Raw genomic sequence first — 27,729 nt, 5'->3', positions numbered from 1 at the left:
TATAAAAGCCATATGATGTTTGTTGATTAGCATACTCACCACTTTCTTTAACCTTTCTGCTAGTAACTTTGCAATAATTTTGTAGACTCCACCTACCAAACTTATTGGCTTGTAGCATGAAAGTTTTTTTCAAAAGTCTGGTTAGAGTGTAAGAACTGGATAGTGCTTATGATATCTTCCTTCAACATGTCCCAGAAAGAAAGAAAAAATAACATAGGAAAGCCATCTGGTCTAGGAGCCTTCTCCATAGCATATAAATTGATACACTCCAGAATTTCCTCCTCCTCAAATTGTCTTTGTAACCATATCTGTTCTTCACTAGAGATCACTAAAGTTTCCTGAAGCTGCAAATCAGGTCTCCAAGATTCAGTCTCCTTATATAATTCTTGATAAAAATTCTGAGCAGCCTCCTTAATCTCCTCAAGGTCAGGGACATTAACCCTATCCACGTCTAGATGATTCATGGAATTAAATCATTTGTGAGCCGTAGCAATTTTGTGAAAAACTTTGGTGTTCTTATCACCATATTTCAATCATTGTATCTTAGATCTTTGCTTCCATGCTAAATATCCGTTTTTGCAATTATTATAAAAATAGCTAGATTTGTTATTTTATAACAGATTTTTACTGTATGTATAATATATATGCATTATGTATGATGTTCAGTATATGTATGTATGACTTTGTATGTATTTACGCTCCCTAGTATTTACGCTCCCTAGTATAAGTATGATATGTTTTGAAAAGGAAACTACTATTGCAGATTTTTACTGTATGTATATATGCATTATGTATGACGTTCTGTATATGTATGTATGTATTTACGCTCTCTAGTATGTGTATAAGTATGATATGTTTTGAAAAGGAAACTACTATTGCAGATTGTTACTGTATGTATATATGCATTATGTATGACGTTCAGTATACATATGAATGACTTTGTATGTATTTACGCTCGCTAGTATGTGTATAAGTATGATATGTTTTGAAAAGGAAACAACTATTGCTATGTTTTAAAAACTCAAAAATATTGCCATAATTTGTTATTAAAAGCATAAATAGTACTCCTATTTGTGAATATTCACCTAAAGTAAAAACTAACAGCCTATTTGGCCATGAATAATTTTCATTTTTTTTTGGAATTGTATTCCTCAGTCATGTTTGAAAATAAAATTGTTACAATTTTTCAAAATTCAAAAAACTCCAGATACCTATTTTCACATTTTTCACTTCAAATCACTCACAAAACTTTAACTATTTTTTAAGTTGTATTTACGTCCAAACACAACTCCATTTTCAACTTTTTCCAAATTTTATTTTTCCCTTTTTCAAATTTCACATTGGACTAAATCGGGTCGTGAAGGTCCATATCCGATAGGGTCCGACCCATTACTTGCCCTACCATTTTGATCACATGAATTCTCTTCTATACACTTCTTCTCTTTTCTTGCAGCAATAGCACGCCAAAACTTGGATAGTAATCACTAAATTTCAGTTTCAAGAATCCAACTTCTTTAGTTTATTTATTACAAAATCTAGCACATACCCAGATAAGTTTTGTTTCAGTTTGTGGAAAAATATGGCAGATGTTTGTGAAGGTGAAAGAGATAGAGAAGTACCAATTTGCCCTTCAATTCCTTCTGGTGAACAAACTGTTTGGGCTGATGCTTCTTCCCTTCTTCACCTCGCTTGTAACGGTATCTATCACTTTATTTTGTTTCTTTTCTTGACAAAATGTGATGGTCTATGAGAGATTATTTGTTGCATTTATATTTTTGATTCTTAGGGTGTTCTTGATTTCTGCTACTATCTGTTGTTTTTTATACTTTGATTATCGTATTATTATTTTTTGATGACATGGGAACCCCATATTTACCTTTCGGGTGCGCACAGGGTAAACCAGCTCCTGTGCAATAGCTCGCAAACCCAGCTTATGGTAGTTATGGCTCTTTTTTTTTTTTTTTTCCAGTCAGCTTTATCATGCTTTTTATAGTATTTTGCTACGGCTTTTATACTGCTTTGAATTGCTTGTCCTTGTGCCAGAGGGTCTACTGGAAACAACTTCTCTACCTTGGGAGGTAGAGGTAAGGTCTGCGTACACTCTACCCTCCCCAGACCGTATGCTGTTGTTCTGGCGAGAAAATATCCTGGTCCATGAGAGATTATTTGGTGCATTTATATTATTTGATTCTTAGGGTGTGTTTGGTACGAAGGAAAATGTTTTCCATGGAAAATGTTTTCTTGGGAAATAAGTGGGTTCTTACTTAGTGGGTGTTTGGACATAAAAATTGTGAAATTTGAAAAAAAAGTATAGTACTCCCTCTGTTCCAATTTATGTGGCACCATTTGACTAGGCATGGTGTTTAAGAAAGAAATGAAGACTTGAAATTTGTGGTCCAAAACAACAATCCTTTAGATATTTGTGTGGTTGTATATCATCTGAATTATTTCTAAGTATAGAAAGGTGACATTATTTTTGGGACAGACTAAAAAGGAAAGTGTGCCACATAAATCGGGACAGAGGGAGTATTTGGTTTCAAGTTGAAAATGTATTTGGAAATTGGAGTTGTGTATGGACATGAATACAAACTTGAGTTGTTTTTGAGTTTCTGTGAGTGATTTGGAGTGAAAATTGTGAAAATAGCTTTTTGGAGTTTTTTCGAATCCCGGAATTCAACTAAACAATTTTCTGGAATAAAATTCCAAAAAAAAGAGTGAAAACTATCCATGGCCAAACAGGCACTTAGTTACTTGTGTTTGGTAAATAAGCTGAAGATATTATCCAAAAACATACGTATATAATTTAGGTAAACACTATTGGGGTTGGCATTGGAGGCTAGGGGTGCCCGAGTAGTAGGGATGGGGGCTATGGGGTTCGGGGTGTAGGTGGGGTGGGCTGTGCTAGAGTGTGGATATTAGATAATTAGTGTGGAATGCCACTTATGGAACTTGTTTTCCCTTATTCCACTACGGAAGTCATTTTTCTCATTTTTAAGGAACTTGTTTCCCTAGAGAAAATATTTTCCGAAAACTTTGACCAACCAAATACGAGAAAATTGAAAAACATTTTCCTCCATACCAAACACACCCTTATGGAAAAAAAATCTGGAATGTGATACTATAGGGAAGCAGGGACAAAGTAGAGCTAGAAAGTATTGATGTTGTTTTAGCTATTATCATGTCACTGAAGTACCATGTATGGTATCATAGGTGTTATTATATTGGATGCAATATGTTAAATACTTTGCTAAAATTTTATGTGCAGCAAAATGTTGGGATCATTAAACTGGGTGTATTGCACTATGTTTATTCAATTAGATTGCGAGATGTAATAATATGAGATGAAGCTACAGAAGGCAAAGGTTGCTTTCGAAGAAGAGACTTTTATCTATAAAATTGCCAGTAATATCCTTATAGAGAGGATTTTTTTTTTTTTTTTTTTTTTAATAACCGTGGTGTCCGGGTCAGCTTGCGCGCACCTTGACTAATTCCACGGGATACCTACTAACTTCCACCATCAGGTACTAGGTAACTCTGTTCACCAAGGCTAGGCTAGGAAAGATGGGAAGAAATCACCTAGTGTTTTTTGTCTCTGCTGGGATTTGAACACGAGGTCTCATGATTCTCAACCCACTTCATTGCCCGCCACACCCTTGGGTGCCTTATAGAAAAGACATTTCCTTATTCTTTTTTACCTTGTTGGGACTCGACCACTAGGACCACACCATTGGGTGCCATTAGGGGAGGAAGAATGCATTGTTATATTAGATGTGACGTTTGAGTTGGAAAGAAAATAAAGAATATTGAAGAAGCTATGAATTTAATTAGTGAGCTTGATGTGGTCTTGGGTTTTTTTTTTTTTTTCATTACGCGGTCAAATATTACTTCTGTGTAATTCAAGGAAGAAGATTGACTTATGTGGATCTGGTTCAAAATATTTGGTCACAGATCTTCAAGATGGGGAGCTGATACACGGGGAGAATTTTAATCTTTTTGCTGCCATGTCGGCGTTAGAGGTAAATTTGCGTTTCCAGTTTTGTGCTTTTCTTCAATTCTCGGATTATCTTGTGGATGGTACCAGTCATCCTTTTTCTTGTTACTTATATGAAGCGGTATAGATTTCTTGGATATTATCTGCTAGATTCTGCTTGATATTTTTCTTTATTTTCAATTAATCCAATCGCCTATATTATGATCACCTGAGGTGTTGGGTGGTTTGGCTTAGACCCCTACCTCGTCCGTTTATTTCGCAAAAAGATAATACTGTATAGACTCTGCTTGATATGTTGTTACTTTTGTCATACATTAATGAACTGTTTTTTTGCTTCATGACGATACTCTCTATATTTGTGTTGCACTTACATGTTTCGTGAATTGAACTAGATAATGGACCCAAAGATGGATTCAGGCATGGTACGTACATACTATTCAGTAGATGAAGCTATTGAGTATGGTGTTGCTCCTATTCCTTTGAGCTTTGACAAAACAGTTGATGTTCAAGGTACCATTGATATCATGGATCATCTTCTTGCTTGTGAGGTACTCCTAGCTTCTTTCACAAAGCAGTTAGCTAGTCGAGCAAGAAGTTTGTTTTTGGCTGATATATATTGAAATGCAGGCAACATGGCATAAAGGTTGTTCACTGGCTCAGACTGTTTTTTCTTGCTTATACCTTTTGAGGCCTGATAGAACGTCATCGCATGCACTACTACATTCATATTGCAGAGTCGTGCGTGCAACCTGCAATGCGGTTGTTTGCACAGTCTCAGATACACGTACAAATGAAGTAAGCACCATGCAACTCTTTAATGTTTATCATTTTGTGTCCTCATGGAACATATTTCCGACAAGTTGAATTTCTGACAAGTTGAATCTATAGAAAAGGTGACAAATGTGATCTGTTTGTTGTTTTAGTCAAGTGTTGAATATGATGGTTTAGCCTAATGTATAGGAGGTAGATGAGTCCTATACTGCTGCTTTACCATCTTGATACCTTATTAAACTTGTCCTCATAACATAAAAAACTGATGTATATGATATTTCTGGAAACAGTTTACAAAACTGGGCAGCCCTTTTAAATGCAGACTTATGTCAGTGCTTTCTCCATTTCTGCACCTAGGAGGGGGGACTGAAACATTTATCTTTCACTTTCTTCCTAAAATAGTGTTGACAGTAAAGAAAGTTGAATAGCTTTGACGCGAACCATTCCCTAGGTTCCTTCTTTTATGTGGAGCGCTCGGTGGGTATGCAATGACGGAATGCCGAAGATTGACTTTTCCTTTTTCCTTTATCTTTTGAGGATTTGGTAGGGTGGTGGTAGTGAATAGGCCGACAGGGTACCATTTGGTTAAGACAATAGGAAGCCAGTAGGACTACTACATCACCCCTTTGAAGAATTTGCAACAATATGAATCATTTAAGGCTTTGTTTTTTTGATAGATAATGGAAGGCTTTGTCTTTTGTATAATTATTGAGGTGAGTAACTATCACATCTAAAAGCTTAATCTGTTAGAAAGAGCACTTTGCTTTTACTTATTATTTCTTCAATAAACCTCCTCATGTGAGGGATTGATTTTTTTTTTTCATAGGTCAAGACTGTGGAAATTCTTTTTGATAATGGGTGGCGATGAGATTCGAACCCAAGACCTTTGTCTGCTATGATGCCATGTTGAAGTGTGTGACCAACTCATCTAAAAGCTTAAGCTGTTACGGGGAGCACACTTTTAATTGCTTAATTATATTATTTCTCAACACACTTCCTCATGTGTAGCCCCAGTTTTTGTCACAGGCCAAATACGTAGAATATTTTTCTTTTTAGGTCGTGGTGAGATTTAAATTCAGGACCTTTTGCCTGCAATATCATGTTGAAGTGTGTAACCATCTCATCTGAAATCTTAAGCTATTAGAAAGGGTAGACTTTTATTTACTTAATTATATTTTCAACAATATTTTCTTGTACTTTATCCCTTTAATGACTTCTTTTGCTTAGCCGAGGGTCTTTCGGAAACAGCCTCTCTACCTCCCAAGGTAGGGGTAAGGTCTGCGTACACCCTACCTTCCCCAGTCCCCACTAATGGGATTACACTGGTATGATGTTGTTGTTGTTGTTTTAATGACTTATTTTGCTTCTCCTCCTCTCCACCCATAATATAAAGTCCTTTTTTTTCTTGGGTAAGCACCCATATCTTAAAACTTCCCCCTACGAGTGTTTTAGTAAAAGAAAAATGTTGCAGTCAATTGACGACAAACGTAAAACCGATATAATTATGATAAATACTTTTAGTACTTTGGAGCATTATGGAAGTTTCCATCTAAATTTGATTGATGCCGTAGTTAATGCTCCAATAATGAGATTGGCTTCTGATGACTACACATAAACAGGATACTGTGTGGACAGATACGGGCCATACAATTCGTAGCACTTGGAAAAAGAACCTTATTAGAAAAAAGATAAATACTTTTAGTACTAATGAAATGAGCATGAAATAGAGTGGAATTGCTTACAGGATTCATATAAGCCGAGCTAATTACTTGGAGCTGAGGCGTACTTGAACATATTTGTGTATAGTTTTCTTAAAGGTAAATAACCTTATTGATATATTGGCAACCAGTATACTTGTTGTATGCATGAAGTAGAGAATCTAAATTATATTATAGCTATATATAAGAGAGAATGTGAGCTTCTTGTAGTCCTCACACGGCTATAATTGTCATTTACTAGATTCCTTTATTTCCTACATTGAAGGAGTGACACTTGTTACCCAACTTTTAGATTTTGAGCCTCTTTTTTATTTTGCCCCTTGTTTACTTCCGTATTGCTTCAATTGTAGGAGTAGTAACTTTTTGTGAACTTTTTCTTTTCCCTTACTTCGCCCAATCTATTTATATGGTATTTTTTAGCTTTTACACTTATTCAGAATAAATACTCTCTCCGTCCCAATTTATGTGATATAGTTTGAGTAGACACGGAGTTGAAGAAAAATTAGGAACACTTTTGAAACTTATGGTCTAAAACAAGTTATAGTTATTTGTATGGCTGTAAATCATTTTGTTAAGAGTAAAGGGGGAAGTTTTGTTAAATTATTTCTAAATATAGAATTGTATCATTCATTCATTTCGGGGCAGACAAAAAAGGAAATTGTATCAAGTAACTTTTTACATAATAAAAAAGATATTCATAGTTTTTTTTTAAAAATAATCTTATTTAGATAAGTGAATTTTTATATAACCAAGAAATTATATTAAAATTGGTACTACTATTTAATTAAGGATACTTTATTGAAAATACTTCTTACTTTTTAAGGGTAAGCTAAAAACACCATATAATATGAATCGGAGAGAGTATTAAATTACCCTCAACACAATTTGGTAACTTTGAAGCCACATTTTCGTTTCCAACTAGAGCATTTATTAAATCTTACAATTTTTTTTTTTTTTTTAGATGACAAGGAACCCGCAGCTGCTACCCTTTGGGTGTGCACAGGGTAAACCCCGCTCCTGTGAAATTATTCTCCCTTCGTTTCAATTTGTCTGACACTTTCCGTTTATTGAGAGTCAATTTGACTAAACTTTGAAGCTAAATTGAATTAGATTGACTTAATAGTTTGGATAATTTTTTTTTAAATTTTTTTTTACTATAAATAGTCATTTTAACTGATAATTAATAACCGCCAAAAGAAATGGTGCAGCGGATGAGGCTGCTCCTTCCTTACTCAGAGGTCTCGAGTTCGAGCCTTAGGTATGGAAATCCTTGATAGGGAGCGCTCCCCCGGAATGGGGCCCTAACCAATCCGGATATAGTCGAGCTCCAATGCGGATATCAGACACCGGGTGGGAAACAAAAATAAAATAAAATAATGATAATTAATAAACTATATATGATGGACTAAATTGATTTTTCAGGTTCATTTAATGAATTTAATTTTGTCCTTAAATCATCACATTTAACTAGCACAAACTCTTGCCGCATGGAATATCATGAGTGAAACTACAACTTAATAAATGCCAAATATATCTATTTCTATCTATAAATACAAGTTATATGCCCACAGATTCATAAAAATGCCAATATTTTCAGTTTATGGTTTTCACTGTGTTGTAATTTTTCACATGATTTAAAATCATGTTACTTTACAGAATGTCGAATCGATTGTGTCCCGTTGGTATTTGTAATCCTTCTGCCAAAATTTCTTCTCCATAAATAATTTTTTTATTTAAAAATTATCTAATTATGTGGCTAAGAAACTTCAATAATCATGAAGACTTATCAACAATACATAATGAACGTGCCACTGAATTATCTAATTATGCGGTAAGAAAATATGATACATATTCTACTATTAAAATATTACTATTTTTATATCGTGAAGCCCGGACCTCAGGTAATTAGTAGAAATATAATTGTATACACATGTAACTCAGTCATTTATACTAACTGGAATCTTATGGGTGCACAATTCTTTATTAGAAGCAAAAAACTAGCCCTTATCTGACAAAAGCATCTTCCACCCCTTGAAAAGCTCGCTGGTTTCTTTCTCCCCAAAGTAACCATATCAGTGCCAAGGGAGCTACATTCCATGCTCCGTGTCCTTTTATGTATCTTAGGCATAACTGTGGCTTGTCTGCGGACAATTTTAGCAGTGTCCACCATAATTGGCTCCCAACCTGACAATGCTTAGGACTTAGGTGGTTCACATCCTCTTCTAAACATATACACTTGTGACATTAGCTGATATTTGTTCTCTCTTTCCTTAGATTTTCAGTTGTGAGGATAACTGCCTTGCTTCTATTTTGGCAACCGTACTGAGAAATGTGGAAATGTTGTATCCTCTCTCTTTAATAGCATGTGATAGAACGATTTAACATTGAAGATTTCACTCTCTTCGTTCTATTTCCATGCATCTTGATCCTTTAGTGTGATATTCTGTTGTGTAGTAATTTAATAAGGTTTTGGAATGCCTCCACCTTCCAATCCTGTGGGATTCTTTTCAACCTCAAATTTCCTCCTCATAGTGTCTTGCATAGTTGAGCAATTGACATTGTCTTTGCTCAAGATGTTGAACCTTGTTGGAAAAACATTACTTAGGATGTCAACACACCATGACTTCCTAAAGTTCTTGTTCCTATTTTCAACTTTGACCTTAACATTGACAAAGGAGGTAAAGTTATTGGTAAGGAACCTCCAGGTTCAACTGAAAAGTTAGGTTTCGAATCACCAAAGTGGAAAATGACCACTATTGAACACCTTGGTAGAAAAAGTTTTGTGGGTGGGGGGTTCCATTTCCAAAGAATCCCTTTTGAAGTTGATGTCTCCATTGGAATGCTCTCATGCTTCCATTATGTTCGTCCACGGGAATCATGATGATTTTTGTCCTACAGTCCCTAATTGAATACCATACTTGCCTTCTCTCAATGTTCTCCGGAGTGTTTGCACCTTGTTGTAAAATCTCCATAGCCAACAACAACATACAAGTGGGGTTTGGAAAATCTCCATAGCCATTTCCTTAAAAGAGCTTTGATGAATACCCTTTAAATATTTAACGTAGGACCTTTATACTTTATCAGTTAGAACTTGATAAAGAACTTAGAAACACACAATAGCTACAAAGAATAAACTTATCACTTTTCAATTTACCGAGTGGGGTTTTTCCTCATCCTTTGCATCCTAAGAGAAATTCCTTTAGAGGTTCTCAAACTTTCCAATAACCATGATAGGTGCATATTTGAGAGACATGTAGTATCTGGTTCGTTGGTATTACATGTCTTTGATTTTACTGCTAGGTTCGGTATTATTATTATGAAGGTGGCAAACTCTCTTATCTTAAATTATCAATCTCGTCCTTTACCATGTCTCAACATTGATATCCTCGGGTCATGCAAAACTCTCCATACTTCCCTTCCATGAGAGACAATGTTATCTGACCAAATTCTAGCCCTCCTAGGGTTGGCCTCACTACTCTTCTTCTTTGTACAATTGAGTATAAGGTACATGTCTTTGATTTTACTGCTAGATTGCTTGTCGGTATTATTATTATGAAGGTGGCATTAAGGCACTTCCCTGACTCTCTGGATATCTTAAATTTATCTTTATAATCTCGTCCTTTACCATGTCTCAACATTGAAAAAAGTAAAAGTGAATCCTCGGGTCATGCAAAACTCTCCACTGTTTCCAGCACTTCCCTTCCATGATATCCCCGTCTAGACATTTCGTCAACTTCCGTTATCTGACCAAATTCTAGCCCTCCTAGGGTTGGCCTCACTACTCTTCTTCTTTGTACAATTGAGTATAAGGCCCACAATTGCCCTTTTCACCTCCTCTCTACCTCTTGCACCATTCCCTCTATCTCTATTGATTGTACAATGTTTCTTTTCGTGGTCGCCTCCTATGAAAGAACTTTGTATTCTCGTCTTCTTTTCAACCAAAGAGCCAAATATTTTTGGAGATTGAATCAGACAACAAAAAAGGCTTCCACCTGTGCGGCAACTCATGCCAAGAACTCCCATCTTTTTTTCTTTTTTCTTTTTTGAAACAAGAACTCCCATCTTTCCTGAACTTAATCTGACTTAATAAATTTTATCTCTGGGTGGTAAACATTGGATGCTTAGAATAGAATATAGAAAATGTTGTATTACTCAAAAGTGATATGAAGGCGTTGTCTCCCTTTCTTTTATGCGACGTTAATGAAATAGGTCAATTTCTTAATATCTGGCTGACTTTCTTTGTTCTTCTTTACACACACTGTAAAGTTATATTTTGGTTGTACTTCTGTCCAGCTTTTTCTTAAAGTTAGCCCCTTCTTTACATCAATAATATTCTTTCAGTTACCTATCAAGTTTTTTTCCCCCCTTAATATCCCTTTGCTGATCTGCAGTTATGTTGGAGTTGCTTGTTTGTCATAAGTTTAAGGAAATTTGGTCCTCACTCTAATACCCCTCTCTTCGAATAGAATATTCTTTCTACTGAAAGCACTCAGACTCAGTTATCTTGAAGTAAGTGCTCAAATTTGTTTTTTTGTTATTGATTATCATTGTTTTCTTGTTATGTTGCTGTCAGGAAGAAGATCTCTTTACTATGACACATGGCCTTCCTCTAAAGGTAGATGGAGATGACAAATGTTTGACAATGCTACATGCAGTTGAAGAAACAATTGCTCGTCAATTACGGGCTTGTAAAGCTACATTGTCTAAGAAGAGAGTTACAGAAGGTAGTCATTGTGCATGGTGAGAGCAACTTTAAATATAAAATAATTTAGACGTGAAAAAGCTCAGTAGATAGTGCATAACAGTTCGTCCTTTGTACTTTCCCGCTTCTCTGCCTTATCAAAAAAAAAATGGAAGAATTATTTACATCTGGCTTGGCAAACAAACTTCAATTCTAATCTTACAGCTGACTTCAGGAAAAGAGAAATTGTTCCAAAAATTTCACTATTCCTTTTTACTTTTTGAAGTCTGAGTTGTTACTTTGTATTTACCATCATAATGCCTAAAATCATTTGAGAGAGGGGCACTACCATGTCTCCTCTTGGTATCTTTTAGCTATTAAGGGCAGCCCGGTGCACTAAGTTTCAGCTATGCGCGGGGTCCTGGGAAGGGCCGGACAACAAAGGTCTATTGTACGCAGCCTTACCCTGTATCTTTAAGCTATTATCACCTCAAAAAAGTTTGCAAAATGAAGGCATTATGTTATTATCAATCATGAGATATTGCCTTGGCTATAAAGTACGGACTGTTGAAGTTTGTTTTTTTGAGTGAGGCTGTATTGCCCTTTTAGCAAGAGCCGGCATCTATTTTTTTTTCTTGTTTTATTTTTTCCCATTTTGGAACCGGTCTTACATAAATGGGTAATTTTATGCTGTCACTTGGGCAGCTTTGATTGGAAATTTATTACAATGAGGTAGCCTTCAAACTTCGTATTCTAGGTGTATTATATTGTGCAAAAACATTCATGGTCCTAATATCTGATAAAGCTGAGCTTTCTCAACTTTCTAACATAATGAAATATTTCCCCATAATCTTTGAGCCCTTAAAAAGGTTGTAATGCTTGCATTAGTTATGGTACATGAGGTGCATCTTTTGAGTAAGAATGCATGATACAACTATTTTAATCAAGATTATATTAATACCATGAAAGCTTGTGCTTTTTATGAGGATTTTTTATGATAAATTTGGCAGAATCATAACTGTGTCAATTTTGGGTGTTTTATTTTTTTAGATTTTTATCCCTGTATTAGTATAAGTCTGGTCCTCCAATATCTGAGAACTTTATTTCTCATAAACAAAACCCTTTTCTATTAAGGAAAAAAAGAACACTTCATATTTTCTGAAAATTATAGTTATAAAAGTTTGACGTGGTCAGAGAGTCATTCTCATGGAGAAAACTGCAGGAAGCTTAGTGAAAATTTAACTATACTAATCCCATTGACCACCATATGTTCTTATGGGTTGCTTATCTTTTGTGCAGATATAGAACCATTACAAAATAACCCTGATTTGGAGGAAGGATTCTGCAAATCTTTGTTATGCCGATTACGTTTTCGTAAGGTCTTACTCTGTGTTGTCATTTCAATAAAAATCTGTTATATACGTCTCGCTATGGCTTTTATTCTTTTTTTATTTTTTTTATTTTTTTTAACTGTCATTTCACTCTATTAAGCTAGACATTGATAATGATCTTGAGGATGTAGAGAAATCTTACTTGTTGACCAGGTTTCATGGCTCCCGAGTCTTTTCTACGTGTCTCTCTTCCGATTGATTTCTCTACCTTTGTATCTCTCTCCAAAGTTGATGATTAGATATCTGATTTTGCCTTTCAATTCAGTAACCTTTGTTCAAAAGAAGATTAAATTAGGAAAGTGACTGAAGCCCACTTATCAAAAGGAAAAAGGATATAACTCAAGACCAAGATTTTTTGAGTTTCACTGGGTCCATATGAATCATACAAATGAATATTAGAATGTTATCTGTTATTATCAGATTGTTAGACTAGTAGCCTATTTGGCCAAGCTTCTAAAATCAGCTTATTTTGAAAAGTGCTTTTTCCAAAAGTGCTTTTCAAAGATGTACTTTTGGTGATAAGCAGTCTGTGTTTGGCCAATTAATTTGAAAATAATTTTTGAGCAGCAATTAATGTTTGGCCAAGCTTTTAAAAACTGTTTCTAAGTGTATTTTTTCAAAAGTGCTTTTCAAAAAAATGCTTTAGGGAAAAGCTACTTTTTTCAGCTTTTGAAAAACAGCTTCTGCTACTCCCTAAAAGCACTTATTTTCTCCCAAAAGCTTTGCCAAACACCTTACTTTTTAAAAATAAGCACTTTTGGCCTCCCAAAAGCTTGGCCAAACAGGCTATAGAGCTTTAGAACTGTTGAGTTCTTATTAGTGAAATAACTATTAGTGTTTTTTCTCTCTTCGCCCTCTCTCTCTCTTGGTGAATGAGCCTCTGCTATTTTTTCTCTGAACCATGCTCCGAAAAGGCTGTTTTCTGGGGACTCGTTGCTCTCTTTACTTCAATTATTTATTTTGTATAATGTTGATTTGAGATGAAATTAAATGGAGAAACACAGTCAGTGAGGATTCATATGACTGACCATACCTTTGTTGAGATTGAGGTGTAACGATTGTTGTATTTTGTACAGAGGTATTCCTGATACTTTTACTGCCTTAGCACCATCTTGGTGCCAAGTTGCTTCTTTTTAAATATACAATCTACTTACCTTTTTAAAAAATAATTATTCTTGTTCAATATTGACTATTCTGCCATCAAATGCACCATGAAGGATAATTTTCTAATCTAAATTTTACTGGTCAGGGTTTATGGAATATAAGCACTTGTGCATGCTCTAACCAGCATAGCTGTTAAGAGTTAAGACAGTACCTTGCTGTTGCTAAATATTGCCATGGGCAGAGATGGAAAGAAATGGAGTAAATTAGTTGTTTCTTTAGCAATAAGAGAATTACTTTTATGCTTGTATTGTAAACCAGCTCCCTTGTTGAAGTATGTATGAAAAGGGTGTTGAATAAAATTATATTCAACTTGCTATAACTTTTAATTCTTCAGAGTTTTTGCTGGTTCATTCCACAGTTGATTAATGAACAAATGAATGAGGCGTAGTGATTCTACATCATAGCACATTTCTATTCATTTTGTAAACATATAATGTATGTCATCAGGGCTTACTGCGAAAGGTCACTGCTGTTCCTCTTAATACTTATACTATTCTCACTTTGGGTTTTCAGCACTTTTACCATGTTGTGACAAATATGAAGAGACCACAAGGCAGAGGTTTGGAATTGGCAAAGAAACATATCGTTTGTTGCTTTGAGGAGTTAGATTCCATGATTAAGTCGGCAGAATTCTTGAGGTCTATCAGTGCACCGGGAACTTTGGAAGATGGAATGAAAAATGAAACAACTGCTTCAGGTAGTCAACCTTTTGGGTTTGATTCTACCTTAAACAGTAGATTATCGGCTCCAACTCCACCTCGTGCTATCGAGACAATTAGCTGGAAGAAGGTAAGGCGTGAAAACGCACACAAGCACCTTGCTTTGATCCAAGTATTACAACAAATCATGTTTACGCCTATATATGAATTTCTTGGATATGCTAGGAAGAGTATAGTAGGCTGCTTTTTGTATTTTCTGTTGTTTTTGTTTCTTTTCCTGTATCATCTTGGTACCATTTAATAAAATCTTTACCTAATCAAAAAAAAAAAAAAATCATGTTTGCATTCTTCTACCAGGCAGCTGAATATTTCCAAAAGCTTCTTCATGAGCTAGAGATCATATGTTCCTACAATTTAGATCCAGTCTTTGAAGGTGTTTTACGATTTGTGGTCGAGTTTCAAAAGATTCAACCAGAATTGGTTGCTCGAGCTCATCTCCAGGTAATTTCTAGCACATGTAAATTCTGCATGCTTTCATTCACGAACATTGTGCACAGCAATTTTGCATGTTCTATTCTTGTTAATTCACACGGCTCAGTCCCTGAAATGGGAAACTGATGTAGGCAACTCTTAGAAATGCCCACATTATGTTGCTGTCTTTACTCTTGTACTCCAGAGAACAAATTGTGCAGGCTAAGGACTTTATAATCCTAAAAATCATTGTCTGTGTATAGACCCAAAGACTGGATCTTAGAGTTCATAAAAAGGTATTCTTAAATTCAGGCCAAGTTGTTAAGCCATGAAGTGGACTGTACAGGTTGGAAAGTTTATATTTATCTGCTCCCAATGTCAATGATTTTGCTAACATATGCAGATGATCACTTTCATTTTCATGTTCATGTATCTTGGTATGTGTGGTGATGACGTGATTGGAAATTTGTACATGAACAGGATTTTATTAATCTGTTATGCCTATCTTTTCTCTACAAGTTTTTGGGGAACTCTGATGTATAAACTTAATTAAAGTATTTGCATAATATTTTATTATTATTGGACCATCTTATGACTGAATAAGCCTTGTAATTCTGAAGCAAAAGGTTGGCTTTAACTTTTCGAGTTATCGATAATCAATGAAGAGATTTGCTATCTGAATTCCCATGAAGAAAAATATGTCACCAACAGATTATTTGTTTATCAGTCGCCCAGAGGGGTTGCCTGGGGTTTTGGGGGTGGGGGGTGGGTTCATATACTGGTATGATTTACCTTCTATTGTATGTAGCAGAATTAGCTACCCAGGTCCACTTTTTTAACTTGTTGAACTTTGAGATGCATTTTATCTTTTCACAATGACATTCTCATGTGAAAGACTAATCAACAGCATTTGCTGGTTCAAGATGGGAAGCTTTATGGGCGTGATTCTATCTTTGCTGTGATTTGTAAAGCTTCTTTGTTACCTGAGGTGGCGAAGAACCATGATATTCAGAAGAACGAAACTGTTGTACAGCTTGGGCAAGTAAGCATGAATTTATTTTTAGGGAGATTATTTCTATGTCCAGAGCTTTGATAAAAAATCTATCCTAAAACTTTTCTGTGCCTTTTCCTGGTATTGGTACTTGTAAAATGTCGAACTGATCTGTTTTAGGTTTTATTTGTTTTGAATAGGCTAGTCTTCTGCTTTTATCAAATTTCATTTGCCTAGTCTATTTAATGAGATCTTTCACCATTAAAAGCATGTTTTCGTCAAATGCAGTTGTTGATTACTTTGCTTCGAGTTCTTTGTACCAACATTTCCTGGCAAAGGCGTAAACTTGGAAAGATTTTGCAAGATTGGCGCATCATACACGTACAGGTTTGAACATTATATACTTGTCGAAATGCTGTTTCTTATCCCATTTGTACTTCTGATTCTTGTGTATTTGTCTCTTTCTATTTAATCATGATCATTACTCTGCAAACATTTTGTGGCTACCTGCATCTTAGATTCTTGCATGGATATCTGCTCCCTGTTCAGATGGAAAAGGAAGAATAGTTGAATTTGAACTCTTCACATGTTCGAGTTGGCAGATTAAAAAACGTATAATGAGTAAATCACAGTCCTTGAAATGTTCCCTTACTTAAATTTAAGCATGATGATTGGTGCGGAATGCAAGTGGAATATGAACAAGTATCTTTCTTTATGATGGTTTACATAAGGTGTGTTTTTCCCAAGGCTGCATTTGTGCCTTGTACATGGTAATAAGTAAACTGCTGATAGGGGATGCATCAGTTAAGCTATTAGGGGGAATTAATTTAGTTAGCAATATTCTTTTGGTGTTAAAGAGAGATATAAAACTTAGAAATTGCTCAAATGTATATGTTTTGCCCTGATGTTAGAGTAGTAGTCATTTAGTAAGCTGGTATTTGTATCAAATTTAGTAGCTCCGCTTAATGATATTTAGATGTTTTCTTAAAGATTTGTATAAAAAAGGGGCAGCCTCATGCACTGAGCGCCCACTATGCCCAGGGTCTAGGGAAGGGTCAGAGCACATTGGATTTATTGCAGGCAGCCTTACCTTGCATTTCTGCAAGAGGCTATCTCCATGCCTTGGACCTGTGACCTCCTGGTCTCACTGCGACAACTCTTACTGTTGCACTGAGGTCTCCTCTTGGTTCAAATAGATTAAGGAAATTTAGACCGAGTATTTCTTCCACTGCTACCTTTGTTGTGCATTATTGTATTGCTTGTTTTCCCCAACACATGGATGATTCACACAACTGACCCCATCTAGTTTGGATTGAGGTGTAGTTGGTTCTAAATGATCTTTAGTAAATCTACATTGTATAGCACATCGTTTCAAAGCAAAGAAAGAAGTAATGTTCTTGTTGGCCTGTAAACTCGTCTACCCCCCTCTATATATATACACGCACTAACTGTGTACCTCTGGAGCCTTTTTGCCTTTCTTTAGGCCTTAAGGGAAATCTGACTGAGTGCATTTTCTGGTGTGCAATGGAATCAGATTTCTGGTGTAAAAAACCCTCCGGTGTATATTGATAACATTGGTTTCTATCCAGGCATTTGTAGAACTGGGATGCTGTATATTGCACTATAGCTAAACTTGTTTAAAGTAGAGGCTTCTGTTTCTGTTGCTGCAACTGGGTCATCTGTACTAATCTAGAAATTTAACATAACCTTCTCTTTGTGATGCGAAAATATGCTCCCAGGCACTAAAATCGAGGTTGGACCTAAAATAAACTTTTCCAGCACTCCCTCTCCTCAAACCTTCACGCCGACAGTAGCAACCACTGTTCCGACATGACCCAGCCTCCTCTCTTCTTTTCTCTCTCCTCCCTAGACTATTCCGACACAACCCAGCCCCTTTTCTCACCTTCTCTCTCCTCTCTAGCATCGATTCAGCCTCTCGTTGTTATTCTCTCTCTCCGGTGAGGCCTCTCCTAGGTTCAGCCATCTTTTGGGATGGGGGATAGGCTGGTTTTCCCATCAGGAGAAAAATCTTTTGAGATTTTAGACATTAGTGAAGGGAAATTCCGTTGGTTCCTTAATACAGAGAAAAGTAGTCGTTTTGTTAGCAAGATTAAGCTCGATGAAAGTAACCTTCGATGGGTATGTGACTCTTTGAAGCAAGCATCAAAAGGGGCGGGGAATTTATATAGAAGATGGGGAAGAAAGCAGCAAAACATATTACATAGGGTGTATCAAAATTACAATATTTATGGGCGATTCACTTGAATCGAGAAATGGAATGGGACAAGGAAAACTGCAATCATCCTCCCAGAAAAGGATTACAATGCAGGCTGGTGCGATTTTGCTGAAAAGGTGCTCAAATTTCTGGGCAAGTCAAAGCCGGTATTGCAAAGGTTTGTTTCACCGGAGATATCCTACTCTCAAGCTGCTAGAATCCAATCTTGGCCTGTTATGAATGGTCAGTCCACTTCAGAGAGCGGAAACAAACACATTCTGAGCTGATGTTTGGTGGCGGCTTTCAATGACTCTTTTAGTGCTAATCCGACACTGGATGTTATCCAGAAATGGTTCTATAGTCGCTGGTCGATGACAGCTGGGTTGAAGGTCTCAGCTCTTGCTCACAACCTCTTCCTTTTCGAACTGCCATCGAGGCAAGAGGCTGAGAGGGTCAAGTTTGGCGACTGGTACTACAATGGGAGAAGGCTCTCACTCGACTGGTGGTCGCCGGTCTTGAGGAACAATACGGTGGCAGAAGAGCAGGGGAGAAAATGGATAAGGGTCTTTGCAATCCCTTTGCATGAATGGTCTGAGGAAACCTCAGGTTCATTGGTGGTAAATGCGGTGGATATGTCGATGCTGACGAGGATACCAAGAAAAGAAGCAATCTCCTATGGGCTCGTATCCTTGTTAAGGATTCGGATCTCGTTCTTCCTTGTAAACTGGAACTTCCGTCTGGGGATTGCTCCTTTGAACTCTCCATTATCATGGATAGCCCCTTGAAAGTTGTCGCTAATCGGAATATGGCTGGAAGAGACAAAAGAACTTACCCTAATAACCTTTGGTCCATGGACCTTCGGTCCAAAGAAGGGGATTAGCCTGTTCAAATTTTGAATTCCAAAAACTCTCAGTGGGCTGGATCTTTAACTGATTCAGCCCAACAAGTGGTCAACTGTGAAGTCAATATTTCTAATTCCCTTAATAGGGACCACCCCTATTATCACTATAACAACAACAGCAGCAAGCCCAAAAGGAAAAGGCCCAAATCAAGAGCAAAGCCCAGACCGATAAAGAGTTGGAAAGCAAAAGGGCCAGCCCAAATTCAGCATTATTCCAGAAGTTTCATTAACGACCCCATCATTGAGAAGGCTGTGGTAGCCCTTTCTGATCAAAATATAGAGAACTTCGGAGCAGAGGACGCAGATGATGAAGCCGATCCCCCTCTTTACTCTATTCTGACATCGCTAAGCGACTATCCTATTGACAACTTCATGGATTTTGAAATCTCTCCCTTCTCTGGCAGCGAGACACACTTGTTAGTTCTGCATGAGGGGTTAAATAATGGGAATTGTTTAATCAACACACCTACGGTAATCGAGACTTCTCACTGGACCAAGCTGTTTATGAATAAGGCTTGCAAAGCCTTTGGAGTTAATCTGGCTGGATTCGAGCACGAGATGTTCGATATGATTCTCAGGATGGAACAGAGAAGGCAAGCTCAATTAATGCTACAAAAAGAAAAGAAGAGCGGGGGAAGGAGCTTTGCAAAGAAAGGGGTAAGAGAGGCCAGGAATATGGAATGCACTGTTACTTATGAAAAAGGGGAAAGATCAGCTAGGGGCAGGTTTCAAAAAGCTTTCTCTGAATGAAATTAAAACTTATTAGCTGGAACGTGAGGGGGCTCAATGATATCAGCAAAAGGAGTACTATCAGGGCTCTTATGCAAAAATGGAAACCAGACATTTTGTGCTTGCAAGAGACCAAAACAGATGGCTGTCCAGTGGCTACTGTCACACAAATTTGGGGCTCTAGATGGGTTGGTTGGGCTGAATTGAGGGCTCGTGGTACTAGAGGAGGCATAATTATTATATGGGACAAGAGACAATTGTCTGGACTCCCAACAAGGTCAGTTTACTATCACAACTATGTTGGAAGGGGTGCATTCAAATTTTAGGTTTTGCTTTACTGGAGTTTATGGACCCCACACTAATTGGGAGAGGGCTGAATTATGGGAGGAACTGGCTGATGTTAGAGGATTATGGGATGAAGGCTGGGTGGTTGGTGGGGACTTCAATGTTTGTAGATTCGAGAATGAAAGATACAATTGCATCAGGAGATCCAGGGCAATGACGCAATGACTGCTTTCTCTGATTTCATTCAAGATATGGGACTGATTGGCTTTCCTCTTCAAGGGGCATTCTACACTTGGACCAGGAATGCTGATTTTCTTCAAGCCTCCAAAATTGATAGGTTTCTTGTCTCTTCCGAATGGAGTGATCACTTTGGGGTTATTTCCCAAAAAGCTCTACCCAAAGTTGTCTCTGATCATTGCCCTATAGCGCTAGAATGTGGGGATTGGACATCTGAACCTTCCTACTTTAAGTTTGAGAACATGTGGTTGCAACATGAAGGCTTTGGTGATATGGTGAAACAGTGGTGGCAGGGGTATGAAGTGAATGGATCCTCAGAATTTGCGCTTTCTCAGAAGCTCAGAATGCTCAAAAAGGATCTGGTCACGTGAAACAAGGAAGTATTTGGTAGCCTCAACACTAAGATCAACAAGGCTTTGGAGGAGCTGCAGATGTTGGATCAAGTTGCTGAAAATAGAGTGTTGACTCAAGACGAGACTAACAAATCCTTGTCACTAAAATTGGAACTTCAACAACTAGCCAAGGTTGAGGAAATCTCATGGAGGCAGAAATCTAGATGCTTGTGGTTGAAGGAAGGGGATAGAAATACTAAGTACTTTTAGAGAATTGCCAATTCCCATAGGAGGTACAACTGTATCGACAGGCTGCAAGTGTCTGATGACATTATTGAGGATAAAGAACATATTAAGCAAGTGATCTTGGACTTCTACCAAGAACTATACTCTGAGAATGAAGAATGGAGGCCTACTACTGATTTTGAAGGTTTGAATTGTCTTGACAATGAAGACAAAGAAACCTTAGAATGTTCTTTTGAAGAAGAAGAAGTCCTCAATGCTATCAACTCTTGTGCTCCAGATAAGAGTCCTGGACCAGATGGATTTACTATGGCTTTCTTTCAGAATTGTTGGCCCACTATCAAGCAGGATGTCATGAACACCTTCAACCATTTTCACACCGTCATATGGTGAAATCCTTTAATGCCTCATTCATAGCCCCTATCCCTAAAAGGAAAGGGGCAATTGAACTAAAGGACTTCAGACCCATCAGCTTGATAGGCAGCGTGTACAAGATAGTGGCTAAAGTGCTCTCTGAAAGACTCAAAAGGGTAATCTGGAAGTTGGTCTCAGGCTATCAAAGTGCATTCATAAAAGGTAGACAGATAACTGATGCTTCTCTTATTGCCAATGAAGTATTAGATTGGAGACAAAAAAGTGGTGTTCCTGGTCTGCTTTTCAAACTGGACATAGAAAAGGCTTTTGACAAACTCAACTGGAAATACCTAATCTCTATTTTGAGGGAAATGGGATTTGGAGACAGGTGGATCAGATGGATCAGGTTCTCCTTTTCTACTGTTAAATACTCTGTTCTTGTTAACAGGAGTCCAGTTGGATTTTTTTCTCTCAAGAGAGGAATAAGGCAAGGGGATCCTCTGTCCCCTTTCCTTTTTATCATAGCAATGGAGGGACTTAGCAGGATGCTTGACAAGGCAAAAGAACTTCACTGGTTGGAGGGATTTGATGTGGGCAACAGGATTGGTCAATCAATCTCTATCCCCACCTTCTATTTGCTGATGATACCCTTATATTTTGTGGTGCTGAGAGGTCCCAGGTTCAACATCTTAATATTACCTTAATGATCTTTGAGGCTATATCTGGACTTCACATCAATATGTCTAGGAGTGTAATCTATCCGTTGAATATGGTTAATGGTTTGGAAGATCTGGCCGAGATAATGTGTTGCAGTACAGGGACCTTCCCAACTACCTATCTGAGACTTCCTTTGGGTGCCAGCTACGAATCTGTTGAAGCTTGGAATGGGGTGGTTGAAAATTTTGAAAAAAGATTGGCCTCTTGGCAACAACAATATCTCTCTCTCGGAGGCAGAATTACACTGATCAACAGTGTATTGGACAGCATCCCAACTTATTTCATGTCCTTATTTCCCGTACCAGGTGAAGTCTTGAAGCAGCTTGATAGGCTTAGGTGCTTATTTTTATGGGATGACAAAGATGAGAACCACAAACTTCATTTGGTGAATTGGGATAAGGTCACCATCCCAAAATCTCTTGGTGGCCTAGGAGTGAAGGATTTGGCACTCCATAGCAAAAGCATGCTCATGAAATGGCATTGGAGGTACAACCAAGAGAATATGGGATTGTGGAAGGAAGTGGTCCAGGCTAAATATGGAAATGATAGCCATTGGGTTTCCAATCTCAGCAGATTACCTCATGGCTGCGGATTGTGGAAAGAAATTAGGAAGCTGTGGACTGATTTTTCTTCTAACTCATCTTTACATGTAGGCAATGGGAACCGCATCCGCTTCTGGGAAGACAACTGGTTAGGGCAGAATCCCTTGAAGGAGCTCTATCCTATGATTTTTTCAATTGCCTCTAATCCTAACTCTACTGTCTCACAAAACTGGGAGGGGCATACTTGGTGCCCTAACTTGAGAAGGAACCTGAATGATTGGGAATTTGATGAACTTGCAGTGCTTCTGGGAAGATTGCAGCCCAGTGTTGTTAACACATTGAGAAATGACATGCTCAAATGGGGCACTAGCATGGATGGATTTTACTCAGTTAAGGCTAATTATCAGCTCTTGAATTCCAACAAAATTCTGATTGATCAGTGGCCATGGAAGCTGATATGGAAGGTCAAATTGCCCCCCAAGATCAGTGCTTTCTGCTGGATAGCTTTGAACAACTCTTGTTCCACTATAGATAATCTTAACAGAAAAGGCTTCAATACTGTTAACAGATGCTATACGTGTTTAAACAAGCTTGAAACTGTCAACCACCTTTTTTTGCACTGCCCTATTGCTAGAGACATTTGGTCAATGTTTTTTTCCCTTTTTGGTCTCCAGTGGGTTTTGCCAAATAGTCTCAGGGAAGTTTTTGTAAGTTGGGGCAATTGGAAAGTTGAGAAGTCCATCAGAAGAATCTGGTATATGGTTCCCGCTGTTGTTGTGTGGGGCTTATGGACAGAAAGGAACCAAAGATGTTTTGATGGCATCGCAACTAACAGCTCCAATTTTAAAGGCAGATGCCTAGTCTTACTTTTTAGTTGGGTTAACCATACTCCTTTGTATAACCCTGAACAATTCTTGGATTTTGTCAGCTCTCTAGTTTTATGATAGGTCCTTTTTTTTGGCCTTTTCTAGAGCTGACTTTCCTACTTTTGTAAATCTCGCATCCCCTGGATGCCTTGTTATTAATATACCACTTATTTCATCAAAAAAAAAAAAACTGGGTCATCTGTACTATTTTATTTTATTGTTTGGCTGTTGATAAATTTTCTAGGATGCTAAATAATACTCCCTCCGGATCAAAAAGAGTGTTCACTTAGCCATTTGCGCACTCCTTAAGAAAATACTAACTCCTAAAAAAAAAAAAAATTAGGTAATTTGACTAAACTGCCCCTAATTAAATAGGTATTGGAATTTGATCACATAGCACTTAGTAGGGGAAAATCTGGAAAAATAAGGTTAATTCTTTCTTGATTTGATAAGTGAACACTCTTTTTGACCCAAGAAAAAAAGGCTAAGTTCCCCACTTATTTGCTTATGTCTATCTTTTGATTAACAATACTGTTTTTACTCGCAAGGGTGGCTCAGTTGGTTGAGCATGAGGCTTTCATAATGGAGGTCTCAGGTTCGAAACCCTCTGCCTATAGCAGGGAATTTGCCTTCCGGGTCGAGCTCGTCGCACGGGCTTGCCTAGTGCGGGTTATCTCTCTGTGTTGTTTGTGAGCTATTGCACGGAGCCGGGTTTACCCCCGTGCGCACCCGAAGGGTAGCGGCTGCGTGGTTCCTATGTCATCAAAAAAAAAAAAAAAAAAAAAAAAAAAGCCAAGTGGACACTCTTTTCGATCCGGGGGGAGTGCCAAACTTGTTTAAAGTATAGGCTTCTGTTTCTGTTGATGCGACTGGGTCATCTATATTATTTCTTTTGTTAATTGCCTTCCTTTGAACTGAATTCTGCATTTGTTTCTTTGATTTCTCCTTAGCTGGAACTGGCTTTTAGGAAAGAGTTCGGAGATATCTCAGCCACTTCAAGTAACGAGGTGAATATCTTCTGCAACTACAGGGCATTATTTGAGGGTTCAGAATAATAGCTTTCCAAAATAAAATGTGTCTTGAGGACCTGTAAAAAGCAGCTCTTGCTGCTCTGGTTTCCACTTTGTGCTATTTTTTCAAAGTGGAAATTCCTGATCTTTCTTGCTCTGTCATCTTCTCAGTGAACATTTTTCTTACGGAGAGTATTATTCGTTTTCTGAATTTTGTCGCAGAATATTTGCATGAAGATATGCAGACACATTCTCATATGGGTGGAGGAGCAAACATACTGGATTGCTTCCCGTTTCCTGATGTTGGGCTTTGAATTAGACTTGTATTCTACTGGTGAATATTGTATGGTCTATTGGTACATGTATATTATCCTGATCAAGCTTGCTGAGAAAACACATATGAGGGCAATGACGAGCAATGAAATCAGTAAGAATGCTGCTTACTTGTTTAACCATCTATTTTCCCCTAGTAATTGTTGTAAGTCTCTCAAACAAGGAATTTGGGTCTACGTCCTTGGTGGTTATATGTGGATTTCTAGTTTCCCACTGGAAGTTTTGTTGTTCAAGGGTCAGATCTTTTGGTTAATAGGTTCTTCCTTTCCTGTACCAAGTTTATAGAAATTGATTTACTGGTTGGAGTTTTAAGATTCTTGTCATAGTGAGGCTCTGAAAGAATTTAAGATGTGTATCCATGTTACCAGTCTCAAAAAAAAAAAAAAAAAAAAAGAATTTAAGATGTGTATCACTGTTTTCCTGTTTAGGTCTCTTGATCTTGAATTGCTTGTTTAGGAAAACTTTTTGCTGGCTGGTTGAATAGAGCTAAAATGTTATGTCATTAGATCATTAACTGGAATGCCAAAAAATAAAATAAACCAGAAGTCGAAAAAGAAGGAAAGAAGGGTCATCGACATCTCATTTTTCATGATATATGTCATTTTTTGACTCAAAGTGTATTCAACCAAAAAATTGTGAAGGCATGAGTTGAATCAGTAAAATGTTTTAACATCTGATATCTAGACGGCGTAGAGGTCTTAAGATATTTAGACTAACAATTATGGCTTCATCAGAAGCAAGTTAATAGTGTTTGCTTAGTAGTCAATGAAGTGGGTGCAAATGTTGGAGATGAGGGTTCAAACTATAGCAGAGATAAAATAACACTAGGTGGGTATTTCCTATCTACCTAAGCAGTGGCAGAGTTATCCAGTACCTGAACTGGTAGGAGGTAGCAAGTGGCGGACCTACATAGTGGGTTGAGGGTGCAACGGCACCCAGAAACTTCACCAAATGTATTATTTGTAATATCTTTAAGGATTATGCATAAACAGAGACACTAAATTAATTGGATATTACCCCCTACGGTCTTTATAGCCAGGGATAGATTTATATTGAATGTAATTGTGCACCCTCCACTTGCAAATCCTAGGTTTGCCTCTGCAGGTAGCAGGTATCCGGTGAAATAATCGAGTTGTGTACAAGCTGACCAGACACCAAAGTTAACAAAAAATAAAACTAAAATACTAGAGTGCTGAATAGGTTCTCAGTAGTCAGTCCTGAATAAAAATTACTTCATAATTGGGGTATAGATGGTTAAGAATTCGAATGTTTCTTTGATCTCTAAGTTACCGACTCTCAAACAGGGATTATCGAATAGTTTCCAAAGGGAAATTTACTATTAGCCATAATAAATCACTAAAGTCGTTGACTGAGGAAAATCTTGATCAATTGGTGGCTACCTCTTGCAGACGACTTCGGACTTGCTACTACCCACCTAAATGCTCAAATCTGATGTGACTCATTCACATATATAAAACAAATAGACAAATGAATCTTATTATGGATTTTCCAGATAAGGGACATGTTATCTAAATGTTTGACTTGTATCAGGTAAAAAGAAAGGGAAGAAGAGACGAGATTTGGTGAAAGATGGGGGAAAAGATTATCAACTCCCACCTGCAATTTTGTTTCTTCAGTGCCATGTATATCTTGCTGAAGGTCTTACCATGGTAATTAGCTTTTTTTGCTTTTGTTTATGTGCTTTCATTAATGCTCACGGCCTGCAAATTGTTCTCCCATTTTGGTTGTAGCATCTCTTTCATATCTGCACAATGCAATTAGCCTTTTAGTTAAACTTACAATTGATTCTGAATTGCTTGAGAACTTATTGGTTATTGGTTCCTCCAGATGCTTGCAGCTTTGAGGAATGAATGGCAAATCTATCTCAGTACAGGACCTTTCAACAGTGAGCATGAGGTTTGCCTTCTCATATTTGTCACGACTTTTTTCTTTTTGGACCACCTTAGCTGGATTTGTAGTGGATCTTACTAACAGTAATGACACATAGAACTTGACCTACTTAATATTCAGACGAAGCCCCCCCGCAACCCCCCCCCCCCCCCCCCACAAAAAAAAACCATAAAAAAAAAAAAATGGTCATCCATTGTTGCTCGGTGTTGCATCTGCTCTCATTGATATGCTTGTCAAATAGTTAGGCGATATGCGTTTCCATTCTTGACTGATCTTGCAATAATTTTCAGAGGTTTGTCCAGCACTTTGAGTTGCTTCTGAAAGCTTGCCTGCCCGATCATGTCTCATATTATTCATTTGAGGAGACAACTGCTCATGCTCGGCTATCTGTGAGTCATCCTGTCATTGACAAATTATGCCTTTCTGAATTTTTTCTTTTTATTGGATATATTACGTGCTCTTTCTTTCTTGTTTATTTTTTTTCCTTTCGAGGGGTTTGCAAAACTTGGTCTTTTGCTCAGTGTGTGACTTGAACTCTAATTATGCAGAACTTATCTATGTATAACTGCTTCAAAGAAGCTCAGAGAATAACGAAGGAGCTAAGGAGCAGTTTTTCTAATGATTCGGATAAAATGGCAGAGCTTCGTCGTATAGAACAGGTAGCAGAACATAACAGTGTTGCGCTTGGTCTTATTTCCCGGCTAGGGACCGTTGACCCGTCGCTTAAGGTTCAATTTGAGTTCAGCCATCATCCTTTCTTTGCAACTGCTGTTGTGAAGAGATCTTGAAGATAAACTTCTCTTGATCTCCAAATTTTGCCTTCATTGTCACTGTTGTGAAGAGATCTTGAAGATGATTTTCTCTTGATCTCCAGTTTTGAAGTATTGTTAGGTCTCATTGGATGATGTAGCATATTTCAGTTAATTTCACCTCTGATTTTTTCTTTGATATTTCCATTTATTTATTTATTTATCGTTTCCAATTGATTTGATGTAATATTGTAATTTGGCAAGGAATAGTCATATATTTCATGTATAATATAGCATCTAGTGTGGGACATATGAGGCTTTGCTAGATCATATACTGTGTTTTAAACATAAATATAAAACCTTCATTTGAAATCTCATTAGTTTTGTGTTTATGTGAAGGGTAGAGGAGTAAACCCATCATCCATCGAGTTTCGAATTATGCACCACGCTCTAGGGATCTCTCAGTTT

General features: G+C 37.3%; 1 protein-coding gene across 1 annotated transcript; it reads left to right on the top strand.

Moving 5' to 3' along the window:
- Positions 1-1,395: 1,395 nt before the first annotated feature.
- Positions 1,396-27,638, top strand: LOC132041045 (uncharacterized). Its single transcript, XM_059431791.1, has 16 exons — positions 1,396-1,697; positions 3,949-4,016; positions 4,384-4,539; positions 4,619-4,786; positions 11,054-11,204; positions 12,461-12,540; positions 14,230-14,505; positions 14,733-14,876; positions 15,754-15,888; positions 16,126-16,224; positions 24,209-24,265; positions 24,491-24,695; positions 26,153-26,271; positions 26,450-26,518; positions 26,803-26,901; positions 27,061-27,638. The coding sequence occupies exons 1-16, from the start codon at positions 1,580-1,582 to the stop codon at positions 27,298-27,300; spliced, it is 2,184 nt and encodes a 727-aa protein (XP_059287774.1). The 5' UTR covers positions 1,396-1,579; the 3' UTR covers positions 27,301-27,638.
- Positions 27,639-27,729: the final 91 nt, after the last annotated feature.

The sequence above is a fragment of the Lycium ferocissimum genome, chromosome 12 (genome assembly GCF_029784015.1).
Source record: "Lycium ferocissimum isolate CSIRO_LF1 chromosome 12, AGI_CSIRO_Lferr_CH_V1, whole genome shotgun sequence".
NCBI classification, from domain to species: Eukaryota; Viridiplantae; Streptophyta; class Magnoliopsida; order Solanales; family Solanaceae; genus Lycium; species Lycium ferocissimum.
The sequence above is the reverse complement of the archived record's forward strand: the minus strand, read 5'-3'. Positions and strand labels throughout refer to the sequence as shown.